The sequence below is a fragment of the Eurosta solidaginis genome, chromosome 1 (assembly GCF_040869045.1).
Source record: "Eurosta solidaginis isolate ZX-2024a chromosome 1, ASM4086904v1, whole genome shotgun sequence".
Lineage (NCBI taxonomy): Eukaryota > Metazoa > Arthropoda > Insecta > Diptera > Tephritidae > Eurosta > Eurosta solidaginis.
Genome location: NC_090319.1, coordinates 369,555,941 through 369,575,965, shown reverse-complemented (window position 1 = coordinate 369,575,965; position 20,025 = coordinate 369,555,941). Strand labels below are relative to the sequence as shown.

The 20,025-nt window shown below is 34.6% G+C and overlaps 1 protein-coding gene across 6 annotated transcripts in view; it reads right to left on the bottom strand.

The window, feature by feature from the left end:
• Positions 1-404: 404 nt before the first annotated feature.
• Positions 405-20,025, bottom strand: part of 5-HT7 (5-hydroxytryptamine receptor 7) — a 361,000-nt gene continuing 341,379 nt past the window's right edge. For all 6 annotated transcript variants that reach the window (XM_067762965.1, XM_067762966.1, XM_067762967.1 and 3 more), the window contains one exon: positions 405-18,548. In XM_067762965.1, coding sequence (XP_067619066.1) covers positions 14,766-16,736 — 1,971 coding nt within the window. In that variant the 5' untranslated portion in view covers positions 16,737-18,548 and the 3' untranslated portion in view covers positions 405-14,765. The remainder of the gene's footprint in view (positions 18,549-20,025) is intronic.

The window sequence follows — 20,025 nt, the reverse complement described above, 5'->3', positions numbered from 1 at the left end:
TTTATCGTCGATGTTACAGAAGTTGCAAAGAGGATAAGGACGTAGAAACGATGGTTCATCTTATATGCAGCTGTTCGGCGCTAGGCTGCGAGAAACACCGCTTTCTGGGGCCCCTCTTTCTAGATAATCTACGCCAAGTTGTGGATTATGATATCAAAGAATTGGTAGTCTTTTTCAGGATCTCAAAATGGTTCGGTAATGGTGTCTTTTTGTGGATTCACAACGAGCCTTATTTCCACTGGCCTGCGTGGGCCCTCGGGAAGCAACTTCAACGTAACCTAACCTTGCCAGCACAAATTCGTTTTATTCTACTTACCAACGCTGCAATTGAATTTAATAACAAAAAACTTCGTTTTAATTTTTATAATATCATTTAAAAATGAAATTTTTTAATAGTTTTTTTTAGTATTTTTATTCATTATTTTTCATTATTGCGTTTGCTTTTTACAGTTTTCTTAAATTTTTTTTGTTGATCTCTTAAATTATACACAACTTTCTTTCATTTTACATAATTTTAATAGTTTTATTTTTTTAATTTTTGTTGCTTAATTTCATATTTTTTCATTCTAGAAATATCAATGCAATTGTGAACATTCATATATGAAATATCATTACAGATATTGTGTGGTAGAAATCGTACGAATTTGCATATAGAAAATGGAAGAGTTGTATAGTTGTTGTTTTTGTATTATTGGCGCTTTATATTTTCATTTACACATTTTTCGAAAGTTTTTAAAATGTGTGTAATATAAAGAAATGGAAGCATGCAGCTGAAATAAGTGGTACACTTAATTCATAATGTTTGTATGTATATGAAGTTATGTGTTATGCCTATGTTATGTTGTTATGTAATTGAGACTGTACTAGAGCTACGAGTGACTTTGATGAGCTCATATGAAATATCTGCATTTTATGAATGAAGTGTGTGAAAATGTATATGTAATTGCTCTCTCACTACAGTGAATAAATTTTTTGTTTTTGGTACTACTTTGTTTTTATTATTCTTACTTATTATCTCTTTGTTTGCTATTTTTTTTTTTTAATTTCTTTTTTATTTTCATTCTATTATACCAATTTTTTCACATAATTATTGATGCACTTATTTATTTTGATTTTTTGATTTTTCTGCTTACTTCTAAAATCGGTTTTACTTTAGCATATTATCTATAGAATTCTTAATTTTCAACTTGTACAATATCTTTTATACAAAAGTTTTATGTTGCATAGTTTATTCTACATTTTTGTAATTTTTTTTTATATTTTGCTTAGGTAAAGTTGGTATTAAAATTTTTGTTATCACAGAGAGGCGTGACTTTGAACTTAAGATAAAATGTATGTGATAAGGCGTTGTTGTAGTTGTTCTCAGAAATGATATTTGATTGTTAAAGATTTTAAGTTTTTTAATTTTTAAAAAAATGTTGATCACAAAACTTTCAATTTCGACAATGATAACATTAGGTTAGGTTTAACTAGCTGGTCCGTGAGGACCTCGCATGGACTGAATAATTTCAAAGTGCCAACAGAAAGTTGCCCAATGACCAAACTGAAAAGCATTATCAGAAATTAAGCAAATGCCAAAAGCTTTCTAAGACCAATGCTACTTATTGATCTAGATCTGATAGCTGTGCCACTTCTTAGAGCTCGACTCTTAGGCCCGGTTTTTCAGTACAAGTTTCAGTCAGTTTGTCAGTCAAACTAAGCTTAAACTTATATTGCAGTTTTTCAGTCTACATTAACTGAAGTTTAAGCTTGGCTTAAGCGGCCGATCTGGCAGCGTTAAACTCTATTTAACCTATCAGTTAATTGCGTCGTTCGAAATGGCGTCGAATATACCCATCAAGCATTTGGGCTTATGTACCATTACAGCTCATGCTGATCAATAGGCATACTTCTAAAATCTCAAGAGTTGTTTCGAAACTGCGGCTCAACTCGAGATTCATACAGTACTCAGCAAAAGAGGGAATTTTTGTAAAGCAAAATTATATTACTTAAGTTGAAGAAAATTTATGCACAATTTGTGGTTACCTAACTGGACTCGAATGAAAGATTCCATACTACAGTATTTTGACGAAAATAAATTAAAATAAAGAATTAATTTTTGATTAATTACGCCTTATTACTGCTATCAACGAGATGTTTATTTCTCACAATAAACAGCTGATGGTTGTAGTGGTACCACCTTGGAATTTTTTTTTTTCAACTCCACCTCAACTCGGTAGCCAATGTGGATGGATATCAACTGGAGTAATGTGTTGAATATTCATTTGAGAACTGTACGTTTCTCAAAATCTCTCAAAGGTTGGATAATGATAATATCTAACGTTGGAGATCAACTCGAGAACTCCAAATTTTACAAAATTTCTCAAAGGTTGGATAGTGATTGGAGAACGAAGTTGGATATCAGCCCATCAGCCCTAGAACTATGTGGTTTAAGAGTAATTATATAATTATGCTGGATATCACCTCTGAAACTAGATATATATTTCGCTGGAGAAATTTTTTGTCCATGTTTGTTGGGTAAAATAAATCCAGCTGATGACGTATCTACAAATTATCTAGATAATAAAAAAAACCAATGTTGCCGAACTAAGAAGCACACCACAAAGGCGGCCTTAAACTGTGACTGAAAAACTTCTCAGTAATTTAACTGGAGTTTGAATTTGACTAGAGTTTAAGCAAACTTAGTTTAAGCTTAGCTTAACCAACAACTGAAAAACCGCGCCTTAGTCTTGCAATCAAAAAGCATGAGCATAAAACATGCTAGATTGTTTACTCCTACAACCCGCACTTCCTTCATTTGCTATCATAGACAAACCCAATATTGTAAGCATGTGACTCCTCAAAGTAGTATACCGTCAGAATATCCCTCATGAGTATACAGTCCTCTCTTTTCAATGATAAGGGTAACTTTGTTAGTCTAAGATTGCAAGACTTGCATATGATCTTCGACACTTTGCAGCTTGTGCGCGTGACACTGTATTTCGGCGAATTCAGGAAAAGTGAAAAAGATGATTCTTCGTTCAAGATGAACGAAATTAAGAGACCGTAATCAGAGTTTGAAAGCTTCGTTTTTGGTGAGCTTGGAAGTTAATGCTATGTTCATTCAAAATTAAAAAAATTTCTTCTCTGTATTTTCGAGTGATTTTAGTTGATGAATATTTGTGTACAACAAAAAGAAAAATATTTAATAAACATTGGAAGTTATTTTGCATCAAATTAATGAAATTTCATAAGGTAGCTAGCAGACCCAGCAGACTTCGTTCTTTCTTCAAAACTAATAACCTCTTACCCTCCTTCGCCCTCGTTCCACCATTTCGTTATCATTTTATTTACTTCTTCTCCTTCTGGCTTTTCTCTGCATTTTTTTCACCCTTTCCGTCTACTCCCTCACATTTTTTTTTCTACTTAGCTTCCTATCCTAATTCCTCGCCCGTTCCATCTATCCGTATCTCTCTATCATTGTCCAAATTTATCTCTTTCTCAGTGTCTTTCTTCTTCTCTCATTTTACTTCTCGCTAGTTTTTTTTCTTCTTCATCTCTTACCCCGAGTCCCAGTCTCAGTACTAGTCCCAGTACCAGTGTTAGTCCCAGGTTAGAGATAATCGCTCGAGTCCTTTCGAAGGAGTTTAACCACAAAAACTGCGTCACGAGAATTTTATATATAAGAAATATAATACTTAATAGATATATAATTTTATACATATGCTTTCTTGTTTTTTTTTTAGGAATTCTTCAGCAAATTTGTTACTACTTATTCTATGATATTACACTGTACAACAAAAGTGTAGCTTTTTCTTGCAAGAGAGTAGCTTTAGTATTTTTCATAAAAGATCACTTCGTATAGACAATTTTCTCTGAAATTACATAGAGTACAGCACGTTTGAATTATTTTTTACTAGGACTTTAAAATCAAGAGTAATAAGAGAGCTTTGGTCGAACTCTAAATAATCTGAAGGCGTTATAACTTTGGTGGTCTAAAACTTGTGGTCCATGTATATGGGCCGCTTAACATTGCATAATGCCACTTCAACCCCCCAATTACTCCATCCAATTCTTACTTAACAGGGGGAAGGGAGCAAGGAATGTCCTAGAAAGTTCAATATGATCATATCAAACCGTTTCCGTGTGCGGCGGGTTTGTACTTTAATGGTTCCTGTTGCTGGAACGTACCGGCAAAGGGCAATCATTCTATAACACTCCCCTAAACCTGTCGTTGATGATAATTTGCAATAAAGCAGCGGATTACCGCAAACAAATTGTAGAGAATCGGTTACCAACTTACAGAGCGTATTTAAGTTATGGAGAGAAAGCTTATCTTTATTGGCAGATTATGTTGCAGATGGCGACTTGCATACCTTATTCGAAGACGATGAAATAATTGTTTCACCCCCTACAGCTAATGCCGACTGAATTTAGCACTGCAGGAACGAACCCTGTTTCACGCCTTATGGTTAATGCTGGCTTAGACGGTAGAGACGAACCTAGCACATTTTTGGTATTACGGCAGTGGGACGCCTTTGAACATAGCGCGATGGTGTCTTATTTATTTTACAATCTGATAACAAACGGGAACACCGAAGAATCTAAAATAATTTTCGCTAGTTCTTTTCTACGAAATCGAACCTCCCTCCTTATAAACTTTATAGGCGGCAGTAAGAAATACTTCTAGAATTGGGCATAATCCTTTAATCGCATAGCATGGCTTCTCCATAGAAATGGATGAGCAGTGTTGATGTATTTTTCTAAGTGGATTCGTGATTGGTCGTAAGTCCTCCGTACAGCCCGGGAACTGGCCACTGTCAATATCGCCTAGGCGATTAAGCTCTAATAATCATGTTGGCTCACGCAGCCCATTATCAAACCATTTTCGGTAATCGTCATCAATATTTCGATAAATTGTGGTGTAGTGTGGGAACAATGTAATTACGTGATATACATAGGTCATATGAGCGAAATAAGACAGGACACGATAGCAAAGCAAGCAAAGTAAAGTAAAGGAAAAGAAATGAAAGAAGGACTATAAAAAACAAGTATTCAAAACGGAAACCGGAAATGAAAGCGGTCGGCGTGTTATCAATATTTGATTAAAGTTTTAAAGGTCTATAACCCAATTACTGATTCGTTATCGACGGGTTTTGGGTGTGTTATTCATTGCTTATCGACAAGTTATCGACTTGTTGTAGTTGTGTTATTGGGGAGTCATATAGATACGTTATCGGTCTGTTATTGAACAGTACTAAATTTGCAATCGATAACAAAGGTTATCGATTTTATCGACGACTTATATGCTTGTTATAAAAAATTATTGGATTTGTTATAGCAAAATCTTCTATTATTTAAGGAAAAGTGATAGACAAGTTCCCAAAACAGCTATCGATTTTTAATGAAAAGTTATCGGTTTTTGGCCAAAAAGTTGTCGATATATTTGAAAAAAGTTAAAAAAAAAATTACCTCTGTTTGTTGTAAAATTTTAAAATAAATTTATCGGTTTTTTATGGAAATGTTAGTGAATTCTTCTCGGAGTGTTACCAATTTGTTATTGGCGTGTTACTGATTTCATATAGAAAAGTTATCTTCAAGTTATAAGTTTTATATCGAAAAGTCATCAGTTGCGCTTCGAAGTGTAACCAACGTATCATCCAATTTTTGTTATATATGCTTTTGTACATATTTTCCATCAAAGATACATATAAACCTCTAATATCATTCACTATGTTTTTAAATTTATTTGTTGAAATCTTGTGATTGTTTTAGCGTCTTACACTTCTCACTACGTTTTGACTGCGCTTAATAAAACGACATACTTACACATATATGTACATATACAACAATTAATTAATATTTACAGTTATTATTGCCTATTATACAATTTATGAGTATGTCTAGTTTTTATTAGCTACCATAAAGTTTTTATTTTGTTATTTGTTGAGTTTTTATATTTTTTTATTATAGTTGTTTCATTACATATAAATTTTATAAGCTAATTTTGCATTTGTCATTACACTACATTACTACATTGCTACAACACTAACATTGTACTTAAAGACTAAATTTTTCCGGGTGGTTTGTACATGTACATAAGGGTGCGCTTTGTTTTGGTATTTGCTGTCACAAAGCAAGAAACCCATTAGAAATATTTTTCGATCATAAATCGAGCTCAATTTTTTTATATCGCCATACAAAAAAGGCGCACCCTATTTTACATAGGTACATATATTAACCTACAAAAATTATCTATCTTCACATCAGTTCAGTTGGGTGCACCTGTTTAGATATACCTTTACCAGGCTTTTTAGCACACTCAGTTTTGTGTAAATAATTTATTTATTTATTTTATTTTTTTGACTAATTTTAATCAATTTATCCACATACCACCACACATGCTCAGACACACACACACAAGCACTTACCACTAAACTTGAATTTTTTGTTCTGTGTTATTACCTAATTACAGCTGAATCTGGTTTTTTGTTTAATTTGGGTTTGCATTAATGTTTATTCATAAAGTACTTGTTTATCTAACATTTACAGTGTTGTGCAATAAAATCGCATATCCTTGCTTTTATGGAGCTTTACGGCCGAGAAATTAGAAGGCAAAAATTAAATTTTCCTTTTCCCTCCTACGCGTTTCGACGCTCTCACGTCTTCCTCAGGGAGTCTATTGATTTTATTTTAAAAACAAACATATCATTTTATTGCAACGAAGCCCAAAAGAAAGTGGTATGCCATTGAACTCTTTTGTCTACATTGGGGCATAATTGATCCCCTCTAATAGCTTTTCGTACAGTTGCAATAAACCAGTTTGAAATATTTGTAGGCAATAAGAAAATGTTGCAGCAATAAGAAAATGTTATGAAATTGAAGCGAATTATTTAAGAAAAATACGCAGCCCTACACCGAACCTAAAATATTAGGAATATATATTCTATTATCGTAGTATTTGTTATATTTTTAGTTTTTTGCACTACCAATAAATAATAAATAATAAAAAAATTCAAAATATTTGTAGTATAATGCGTATATGCGCTAAAAATGTAATTATTCTACGTGTATATTTGATATATTCTACGTCAATACGTTCATAGTATATTAACTCTGATATATTTGAGTTACGCCGATATGGCAACCTAATATAATATAAGCAACGAATGAAGAGAAACGAAAATAATAAAAGAAACAGTTGTATTCGTGGAAGAAAAGAGATCGGTTGCATATTACATCTCAGAAGTGGTCGCGCACGCTAAAGTTTTAATTTAAAATAATTACAAGAGTACATTTGCCCAAATACACTAAGCAAAATGGAAAATTCTCTTAAAAAACAGCAGTTAATACAAGTGCTAGCAGCTGCTGACATTGAGGTAGAAGCAAAAGCTACGGTAGCAGACCTACGAAAGATTTTCGCACGAAATCGCAAAAAAGCCGAGGAATTTGCATGCCATTTGCTTTGGGATGGCGATGATGCAAAATCGCAGGACAGCGTTTTTCAAGCAGTTGGAGTTGAAACCGCCTTTAGCGCTATTGCTAACCATTCCGCCGCTGCCGACGTTGAAAATATTTTCGCTGTACACCAAAATAACCAAAATACATACACCGCAGGAATCGATGAAATTTTTACTAAGAACCTCAGAACAGAAGCTGATGATCCCGTTAGCAACGCTGCCGTCAACGTTCATACCGCTGTCAACACCGCCGCCGACGTCGCAGCTCATTTCGTTGTACCTAACGAAATCCGAACGGCTTATGCCAAAGATGCCGCTGCCATTTTAATTGAAACCGCTGGAAACGTAAAAGAACTGTAGAAAATACAACCGCAGCAAATAAATTTGATTTGAACAAAATGTCAAATACTTTGGATGAAGAGCTATTCGTTTTACGCAAACAGTATGACATTTTAAAATCAAAAAAAGAAATACGTGAGCTGGAAAATAATGATCAGCATTTATACAAACCAACGCGTAGAATTTTGTTCCAAGAAATTGAGCACTCAATAGTTAAGTTTAATGGTGACTATCGTATGTACAGTGCAGCAGATTTTGTACGTCATCTTGAACAAATTTTTGAGCAGGTCAAGGCAGATGAACTCTTCAAATTTTTGGCTTTGAGAAATTCTTTAACAGGTACCGCTCGATTGCTTTTAACTAAAGGGACTGTGACATACGAAGAGTTGAAAATTTGCTAAAAGAGTTTGGCCATTCCGTTTCTTGTCAAGAAATCTAGAAAGCTTTAAAGCGATGAAACCGTGCGAAGGTATATTTTGGAAATGGAAGCGATTGCTCGCGGTAGTGATGTATCAGAATATGAGTTGGTTGCATTCGTTTTACATGGTTTAGAAGATCGTACAATAGACTATGCATTATTTTGTAATACAAAGAGCATCACCGATTTGAAAGAGGCTGCTAACATGGCAGAGCATCGTAATGCAGTGCGAAGGCAGTCACCTAATACACAAAGTTACACAAAAACAAAGTTCCGATCGAAATTTCAGCTGTAAATAATCGTTGTTACAATTGCTCCAAATTTGGTCATCTTAAATATGATTGTCCATATGAAGTTCGTCCAAAGGGTGTATGTTTTAATAGCTGAAAACTGGGACATGATCACAAGGCTTGTACGAATCCGAAATATGTTCAGCGTTTGAAGAAGACAGTAGCTACAGTAATGCAAACTAATGATGTACAATCGGGGAATTTTATTAATTTTGTAGATGAGGTAAGTGTTGCATTTTTTAATAGTGAAGGTATGTGTACAAAAACAACGAACCTTAAATCCATTTTTGATACAGGAAGCCCTATAAACCTAATTCGGATGTCTGAAACGTCGTTTAAAGAAAAACATAAATTATTTAATACGTCATATTGCGGTTTGGGTAACGTGCAAATAAGAACATATGGAACTATTTATTGTAACATTAAATATAAAAACCACAATTATAAAACGATATTTTTTGTAGTACCAGATAATTTTCTTCCAGTCCCAATTCTTTTGGGACGGAAATGTCTAAAAAATCTTAATATTTTTCTTTGTTATGAAATCCAAAATAGAATAATAAAAGTGGAAGTAAAACAAATTCGTATTTTTGTACATATGAACCTGCGTTAATGACAGAGGTTAATAAGTCACTTGCGATTGAAAACAAAAATTTTAGCGATTCTCGTATATCAGAGAAAATAGACAGATTTAAAGGAAATATTGAATTTGAAACATCTTTGGGAACTGAGATATTTGCGTTAATGACCATTGATACTAATAGTGCCCATGATGCATTTGATATAAACCCTCAGTTCGGTAGTGAAATGATTACACATATAAGAAATATAATTATCAGTAATTATATTATGGCAGAGATTAACGTTGACCAAATTGATTACAAGATGACTATTAAATTAACAAGTAAGACTCCCTTTAGTTTTGCACCAAGACGGCTAGCTGTAGAAGAGCGTATTGCTTTGCGGGAAATTATAAGCGATCTTTTAAAAAAAGGTATCATCAGGCCAAGTGACTCACCATATGCATCACCGATTGTGATGGTTAAGAAGAAAAATGCTGATTTTCGTAAATGTGTGGATTATCGGACATTAGACAAATTTACTTTAAAAGATAATTTGCCAATACCCTTAATTGAAGACTGTTTAGAATATTTTGCGGGAAAAAAATTTTACTCTTCATTAGACTTACGGAACGGGTTTTCCATATTAATGTGAGTGAGGAATCGAAAAAATATACCTCGTTTGTAACACCCGATGGCCAGTTTGAATATAATAGGGTACCTTTTGGATTGAAAAATGGACCATCGGTTTTCCAGCGTTATATATGTACGTCGGTGTTTGCAGGACTTGATAGATTCAAAGAAAATTGTAGTATATCTTGGTGATATATCCATAGCATCGTACGATTTACAAACACATGTAGAATTGCTAACAGAAGTCCTTAAACGTCTTGCTAAGCGTGGATTAGAATTAAACATAGACAAATGTAGGTTTGACTTTCAGGAGATAAAATATTTAGGTTATTCGACTAACGAGAATGGAACTAAGCCAAGTGATGATCATATTATGTCAATAAAAAATTATTCTATGCCCCGAAGTTTAAAAGAGGTTAAAGCTTGCTTAGGAATCTTCTCCTATTTTCGAAAATTTATTCCGAACTACGTGAAGATTGCTAATCCTCTACAAAGTTTACTTAGAAATGGATCAAAATTTGAAATCAACGATCTATGTATTAAAGCTTTTGAAGAACTTAAATCTAAGCTTATGTCAAAGCCAATTCTATCAATTTACAGCCCGGATAAAGAGACAGAACTTCATACAGATAAAGCAGGTTTTGGAGTTGTTCTCTTGCAGTGGCAAGAAGATGGAAAATATCATCCGGTATTTTATTTCTCTAAGGCAACACAACCACAAGAGCCACGTCTACATAGTTTTAAGCTGGAGACACTTGCAATAATACGTGCGCTAAGAAGATTTGATTGCTATTTACGAGGAATAACTTTCAAGGTTGTTACGGATTGTAACGGAGTTACTTTAACTCTTAATAGAAAAAACGTTTGTCCGAAAATAAGCCGTTGGGCACTGGAATTACAAAATTATGACTAAAAAATTCAACATCGAAATGGGGTTATAATGGGTCATGTAGATGCCCTCAGTAGATGCCATAATTCAGAGTTCAGTGAAGAACATGCAGAATTAAAACGCACGGCACATTTGACGACAAGAAGCAAGAAAACTTATCCCTATGCAGCAATTTCATCTCCGACGCCTGAGGATAAGCCAGTTAGTAAACAATTAGCACAACCTGAGCTGTCGGATGTGATGTCCTCGTATGAGATCAGTCAAACAATTGTTCAGAGTTATAATAATCATACTCCAGAAGAACTTAACGGTATTGCAGATAATATCAAATGTCAAGTAGTTACTCCAGCGGATATGAATGACTTAGACTTCATAATACGAGCAGCTCAGATCAGAGACGAACATATTTTAAAACTGCGAGATCGCTTAGAAACGGAAATTGTAGAATATTACAAGTTACAGGACGGTGTAGTTTTTCGACAAAGCAAATCGGGTTTCCTCCAATTATATATTCCATCGGAAATGGAATCTAATGTAATGTGTCTTATTCATGAAAAAATAGGTCATTTAGGCATAGAAAAGACATATGACGAAATTCGAAAGTTTTACTGGTTTGCAGGTATGAAAGATAAAATTGTAAACTATATAAATAATTGTATTAAATATATAATGTGTTCCACGCCAGTTCGAACATATGAAAGAAACCTCCATAGTATTGCAAAAGAACCAGTACCGTTCCATACATTACAGGTGGATCATTTTGAACCACTACCTTCAATAGATTTGCAACGCAAGCATATATAAAGTTATTCGCTGTTAATTAAACTAGCACGAAGGAAGTAATATCATGTTTAGAAAAGTATTTTACCAGTTATAGTAGACCCAAACGAATAATCAGTGACCGAGGAACGTGTTTTACTTCACTTGATTTTACATCTTATCTTTTAAAGTTGAATATTGTGCATGTAAAAATTGCAGTTGCTTCAGCTCAGGCTAATGGACAGGTAGAGAGGGTTAATAGTACATTAAAGAGAATGCTGGCGAAACTAGATAATCCAATTAATCACGCTGATTGGAGCAAGATGTTAGTCAAAGTCGAATTTTCGTTGAATAACTCCAAACATAGCTCCACAAAGTATACACCATCTCAACTCTTATTCGGGGTTAGCCAACGTGGAACTACCATAGACTATCTCAGTGAACATTTAGAAAATAGACAAAACTCAAGTAATATCAGTCTTAATGAAATTAGATCAGATGCCTCGCATGAAATTCAGAAATCGCAAGAAAGGAATCTTAAGTATTTTCTTCAGAGAAGTAAACCGGCAAAACTGTATGAAAAGGGGGAATTTGTTGTTATAAGAAATATTGACAACACGGTAGGAGTTAACAAAACACTAATTGAAACTTTCAAAAGGCCATACGTAATCCATAAAGTGTTAGCAAATGACAGATACGTCATTAGAGACATTGAAAATTGTCAAATAACTCAGCTCCCATGCAATGGTATTGTAGAAGCATCTCATATGCGCAAGTGACACCTTAAATAATCACCTTCCTTAAAAGAAAGCAACACTAATATGATTGTGGGCAATCATAAAGTCAGAATGGCCGAAGTATGACAGCAAAATAGCAATAAAGTTGAAATGAAAAAATCTACGTTCCTTCATATGTAAATTACATGTTGCGTTAAGCTAGTATTAGTTGGAAAATAATGTGATGAGTGTGATGTATACATGTATCATTTTGGTATTACGTAGATGTAAGCATGAATATATGTTGATGCATTTAGAAACTGTTCTTATATTATAATAAGGTAAACACATTTTGGAAAAATAATCTAGAAACTATTCATACAATTTTTTTATCAGAATGGCCGAGTTGTAGTATAATGTGTATATGCGCTAAAAATGTAATTATTCTTCGTGTATATTTGATATATTCTACGTCAATATGTTCATAGTATATTAACTCTGATATATTTAAGTTACGCCGATATGGCAACCTAATAGAATATAAGCAACGAATGAAGAGAAACGAAAAAAATAAAAGAAGCAGTTGTATTCGTTGAAGAAAAGAGATCGGTTGCATATTACATATTGTATAAGAGTAACGGTAGAAAGACGTACAAAGAGGAATTATCTAGCAATACCTTGGGCGAACAAAGACGACTTGTCCGACAGTCTCTAATAGGGGTACTATGAGGACATATCGAACAGTACCTATGAGGAGAGTAGAAAAAGGATCTATCCGTCAGTACCAGTGGGGGTATATAGAAAACCCATCCGATACTAACCGCTCAGGTGTATACAGGTACCATTAGTCACTCCATAAGACATGTGCAAACAAAAGGAATCACGACAACCCATATTAAGTGATTGAAACTGACTATAATCGCATATTCTTCATACCGGAATCTTCATAGACTTATCGAATTTTTCGGCGTTATAAATTAATTAGTTGATTTTTGATTGAGCTAAAGGCTGAGTTTTTAAATAAAACACTCGAATGTGTGTTTTATTTAGTTTTTTTTAATAAATTAACAATTGTCAAATTCAACAAAATTTAAAACTCAAAAAGTTTATCGATTCAATTTAGTTTTGTTTCAGAAAAAATTGCGTTTCTCAAATTTTATCCAAATCTAAACAATGTGAACTGAAGCCCTAGTATTGTGTTGTCACTTGAACACTTTATTTTGTTCTAAGTCAAATTCAAGCCCAATTTCGTTACAAATGCAACCGCAGAAAACGGAATTTTATTATGCTTTTGGTAATTTACTTGTAATCGTTTTGGTAATAAAAAGTTATCGATTTTTTATCGATATATATAAATTATTGATATCTTATCAAACCAAAAACCAATAATTATCGAGTTCTTATCAAAATGCTATCGATTTATAATCGAAAAGTTGAAGGTCATTAATCGGAAAAGTATCGATATGTTGGAAAATCTGTGTCGATTTTTTATCGAGAATTTATCGATTTGCTATTGAAAGTTATATATATATATTTGTTATTGTTGTGCTTTTAATTTGTTATCAGCGTGTTATTGACTTTTTATTGACAAAGTTATCAATTTATTATTGGCGCTTTATCAGCATATTATCGATTTATTGTGGATTTATTTTCAAAATTTTATCGATTTGCAATCGAAAAATTATCGGTTCCTTTTCAAAAAGTTGTCCATTTGTTATAGAAAAGTAAGAAAGTAATTTGCTGTCAATATTTTTTTCGAAAACATGTCGATTTGTTACATGAGGTGCTTAGCTTTTTTACGAAAGGTTATCGATTTTTCTTGTAAAATTATCGATTTCTCATAGGATTATTACCAATTCGCGACTACTTCGGAATCATTTCAGAACTAATGCGGAAATTTCATGTATGAATACGAAAATTTATTGGACAAGTACTATTATCGGATTGGTATCGGGATGATGTTAGTTTGTTATCCAAGTGCTATCGGGTTGCTAACGATAAAAACTGTAACCGAATCATGAATATTTTGTTGGCTTAATATTGAATTATGTTGGGATGTTCTCGGTTTCTTTTGTCGAAAAAATATATATAAAATATGTATAAAAAATTTTATCCAAAAATCAAATATCGATTTTTTATTAAAAGAATATCCTTTTTTATCGAAAAACTTCAATATTTTGCCGTTATGTTATCCAAAAAATATCAATTTTTTTTCGAAAAATATCGATTTGCTATCGAAGTCACCATAAAGTTATTATAATTTTACGGTAGTAAACCGAAATTTTTTCGATAACAATCCGATAATTTTTCGGTAGCTAAATTATATATTTCGACAACAAATGATAACTTTTCGATGCATTCGATAACAAATTTATTAATCTATGATAACGAATCGCTATCTAGTCTAAGCTACTTTGGTAAGAAACCGTTAACTCATCTAAAACAATTGTTTAACATTTCCATAAACCATAAAGGGCTTGCCAGTATTATTTGAATTTTATAAGTAAAAGTGGTTATTTTATTGCACAACACTGTATATTCCTCTACACAGTACATTTGAATTGTCGCCACTGAAATAACTGGAGTCGCTTTTGAAACATAAAAATTAAAACTACACACTAAAATATATACACAAATTACTTAGAAGTTGTACATTGTAATTCGCTCTCTCTCTCTGAACTTAACGCTTCACCTTCCCTTACCACCCTTAAATTGCCTAATTTCAGAGGAAGCTTTCCCGTGCTCCATGCCGCTCATCTCCAAACATAACGCGCTGTGATGGCGGCTCACCATATTGGTCTTGATAATAATTTTCACGCATCATTGTGTTAAGGCTCGAACAACGCAGATGCAAAATCAATTGGAATGGTTTACGGAAGTCTCTATTGAGCGTAGCATAAATGATAGGATTGAGCAAAGAATTTGCATAACCCAACCATAGGAACAGCGAAGAGAGCGCAGGTGGCACATGTACCGTTTCCGATTCAACAAACGGTCGTATCAGCGCGAGTATAAAGAATGGCAGCCAACAAATAGTAAATGCGGACATAATAATACCCAACGTAGTGGAAGCCTTCTTCTCTTTAGCCAACTGGAAGCGCAGCTTTTTTTGATGCGGTGACCCCAGCAATCCAGTTGAACCGCTCACACCACCACCACTGCCGCCACTAGCATGATGTGCACTCAATGTGCCGCAGGTGGAATATGTGAGTGAGGTATTGCCATAGCTGCTATGACGTTGCCCATTACCACTACCCACAACAGTGAGATCTGTATTGTCTGGCGGTGGCTGCGGTGATGCGGTGCCATTGAGCGCATGCTGTAAATGCGTTTGTGCGCGTTTCTCCTCCAGCACTATGCGACGCGCTGCACGAAATATTTGACAATAAACGAATAACATTACAGAGAGCGGGATGTAGAATGAGCCCAATGTTGCATATATTTGATATGCAAAATTTTGGCAAACAATACAAATAGGCGTGCCATGCTCGTCTTCATGCTCGTTGCCCAAAATGAGTAAGGGTGGCAACGATATACTGGCCGCCGCCAACCACACTAAAGCTACACAAGCCATCATTCGACGCGGTGTACGTTTAACGCCATATTCCAAAGGCTTTGTTATGGCCAAATATCGATCTACCGAAATAGCACATAAATTCAATATGGAGGCAGTACAACAGAGCACATCAAATGACACCCAAATGTCGCATAGTATAGGACCAAAATTCCATTTGTCTAGCACTTCATACAACATCGCCATTGGCATCACCAACAGTGCAACACACAAATCAGAAAGTGCCAACGAAACCAACAAATAATTACATGGACGACGCAACTTACGCACCATACACACAGCAATGCACACGAGCACATTACCAATCACAGTGCCAATAATGATGAGCATCAATATAATACAAACTATAGCCGCATGCCAAGGTGGTAATGCAATCTCATCAAATCCTTCATCTTCGTTCGACCGCTGCACCGTCTCCGATGGTGTTGCAATGCTAACGCCATCTGCGGTAGGATATGCGCCAACAATGGGATCCCAAATGCTGCTTGTCGTAATGAGTGCTGCACTTGTGCTACCACCATCTGACACATAGCGCGGACTAATACTGTAGTTGTGGCTGTTATTACTGTAATGATCATTGCCGCTGAGCATTGAGGTGTCATTAGACTGCAATGTCGCTGCCGCCAAGGTATTAGCTGTAGCCGTCGCCGCCACTGCAATAAGACTAACCATGGCAGATGTTGATATTGCGGACGTGATAGAAGAGCTTGAATTGAACTCATCATCACCAGCGAAATCTATACTCAATAGTGTCTCGTCGTGAGCATTAGCGTGTGTTGATGGTACTATTGTAGGCAAAGCGTAATGCGCTGATGTAACGACAGCGCCAACACCTGAAGCCTGTGTTAGCCAATGACTGAGAAGGAGCACGAGCAGCGTAAGGACGGTCGCATGTAGTGTGTGATGCAGCGCTTGGCGGTAGTAGGGACGAAAGTGATGTATCAGCTTATTGCTGTAGTTGTAGTTGTTGTTATAGGTGGGCTGTAGACGATGGTTGAGCGCAAACCGCTCTGGCAGCGTTTCCAATAAGTGTGTGCTTTTAGTTGTAGTTACGCAATAATTTTGTATGTTGCGTGCGTTTGGCTGTTTAAATGAAGCCATATAATATATATTGTGCATGTAAAGCTTTGCTTTCGTATGTGTTTGTGAGTATGTTATGTATTGCAAATGTTAATAAAAAATTAGAAAAAATTATAAACGGACGTTAATAGTTACAAAAAAGCTTACCTTAAAAGTATAAAAAGAGTTTTTTCTCTTCCTAGTTTTCCCTTATCTTACTAAGCGCTTATTCGACTTCTTCTTCAGTCTACAAACTTTTCTCGAGCTTACGGCAATTCAAGCTTCAAACTGTGAAAGTTAAAAAAAATGACTCCGCGCGTTTTTTTTTCATATGAAAGCTCATGCTGTTACTCTACATGTTTTTGTTATCACTTGTATTCCTTTCATGAAACTTAAGTGAAATTTAAAAATCTTGAAAGCTGTTTTTTTCACCGACTTTCGCTATGGCTTGCGTACGTACTGTATTTGTATGCGAGAGCTTTTTAAGTTTACAACATTTTCATTCACACTCAGCAGACGCTTTGACTCGCAACTAACATTAACCAAAATTTATCTATTTAACTACTTTTCCTGTTTCTAAGCTTTAGGAACTTAAAGCAACAAAAGCTTTAAACTTCTAAAGTCTTACATTGACAAGGTAAAGCGTGCTTTTTATACGAAAGCTCACCGCACATGCTTTCGATAGTAGTTTTACTGCTTTCGACAAACTTAAATAAGTATTCCTATACCGCGTTTTACAACTCTATCGCCTTTCCTTTGAAAGCCACTAAGGTTTTCATTAACGCTCGTTTCGAGTAAGCTTTTCGCTCCTGCTTACAGTACTTTGGTTCGAAAACGGCAAACGATTGGATCCGCAGCTATCATAAACATCACTTTTTTCTTGCCGATCTTCAACTCCCCAACTTCAGTCAGTCTTATGAAGTTTAACTTTAAGTTGTTATTTCAGTTGTTGTCATTTCGGTTGTTGTTGTTCTTACTAATTTATGCTGTTCTTATTTATCTAATTTATGTTGTTGTTTTAAATACCATCATACAATTTTTGCGACATTCATTTATCCTCTCTATCGTTGATCTGCAAAAATGACTTTAAGCACAAATCTTCTGCCTGCCTTCTTCTTCTAAGTATCTCGTTCAAATTGCGCGTTTTCTCTTTTCAAACTAATCTCATTTGGCTGATTGCATGTAATTTTCTCGTTTATGTATTTTTTTTCTTTAATACTTTCTTTTAATTTACGTTATAACGTTTAAATTACTTGCTTATTTCTAATCTTTTTGTCATTAATCATAATCGTGGTATTTATATATTTAACACACACACGCACATACATACATATACACAAGTATAAACGTATGATGTTGATAATGAGGGCACAAATTCTTCGAACATCTCACTCAATTTAGTTTGGTCGTTTTGCTTGATGTATTTTGTTGTGCGTGCAATGAAAGCTTCTTTGTTGTTGTCTCGTTCGCTTGTTTATTATCTTCTCCCATTTCATTCAATCGTTCATTATCCTTTTATATAATTTTATCGTATTACAAGTGTATCTGCTTTGTTGTTGGTGTGATTCCAATTACTGTACTTAATCGCTTCCATTTCGGAATTTTGATTCATTGCAATTAATCTTCATGTTCATACTATTTTTGAGCTTTGGTATTCCGTTAGTAATCTCAATAGTGATTTGTTGCTTGTTTTTATCGTAATCGTATAGCATTAGTCATTGTGTTCAAATTACAAAATTAAGCAAAAGTATTTGGTTGAGATTTAGTTTCAATTGCGCTTTTGTTCCAGTCAATCGTGAAACCCAAAATTTTTGGTTTTCGATTTATTTTTTTTGCAAATAATTTTGTTACCGTTTATTGATTGTCCAGTTACTGAAATGAGAGAAAATTTAAGTTAGATATTAGAGACGAATGGTTTCCAGTTGGCGGAAGTTTATACGTAAGGTATCACGAGATTCATTTTCCTAAAAATAACAACTTGTTTTTGTTCTAGTGCGTGCTTACAAATTTGCAAGATCATGTGTTCAAAACAAACTCAACTTACTTATTATTGTTAATATGAGCAGAAGAAAGTGAATTTTTCTTCAACTGTCATAGCTGGATTTAAAGGATGTGAAGTTAGCGAAGGCCTGCCGTAAATCAAAAATATGATAGGACGGTATTTTGTCGTAAATTATGCGCGTTATACCTCGAGGTGCTTCGCTAAGTGAAGCTAGTGAAGCACCGTCGTAAAAATTTATTTATATTACATTGATCGAAAGATATGTTTGTTTACTTTCATTTCTAGCACACTGCCGTTTGACACTGACCGAAGTGTCAAAACAGTGTGGAACATTGAACGAAGTGACAAAATTACCGCTGTTGCTGCCATCGGGAGCGACCCAAGGATGTAGTTATTAGCGAAAATAGAAGCGAAATTTCAGATACGGATTGCTGTGATAGTAATTTTTATACTCAGATGAGCAGAGCTCGCATAGTATATTAAGTTTTTTCGCATAACGGTACCCCTTAACGTCATAAACTAATCGAGATAGATATAGACTTATAAATATCAAAATAATCTGGGCGAAAAAAGAAATTCATTTACCCATGTCCGTCTGTCCGTCTGTCCGCAAACATGATAACTTGAGTAAATTTTGAGGTATCTTAATGAGAAAGTTCCTGGGCACTCATCCCAGATCGCTTTTTAAAATGAACGAAATCGGATTATAACCACGCACAATTTTGGAAATCGAAAATTTCGAAAAAGGAAAAAGTGCGATAATTCATTACCAAAGACGGACAAAGCGATAAAACTTGGTAGGTGGGTTGAACTTATGAGGCAGAATAGAAAACTAGTAAAATTTTGGACAAAGGGGGAATTGCACCGCCCACTTTTAAGAGAAGGTAATTTAAGAGTTTTGCAAGCCGTAATTTGGCAGCTGAGTATGTAACGTTCCGCTACACCCCAACTTAGCCTTCCTTACTTGTTTTTGGATCAATTTAATATGATATATGTTGTGCACTATATGGGACCTATTGTAAATTTTACAAAAGTCGTCAAGTGGAGTATCCAAAGAGCGTAGCTATATCAACGTTAAAAATCCAAGCACGGACGTAAAGTTTAGCCAACTGTTTAAAAGTTATCCACGAAAAACTGTATTACTACTAATTCACACACTACTACACTACAGATACTAGACTATTTTATACCAAAGTAGTAAAACACTACTACAAGAATAACCTTCACAAAAAGGAGGTAGAAGAAGCGTTGTGGCAGGTGAGCGCAAATCTGAGCCGAACAACTGATACATAACTTACTTATCAGCTTTTATAATGTAAGCTGGTATTTTTTCGTATATTAGTCTTA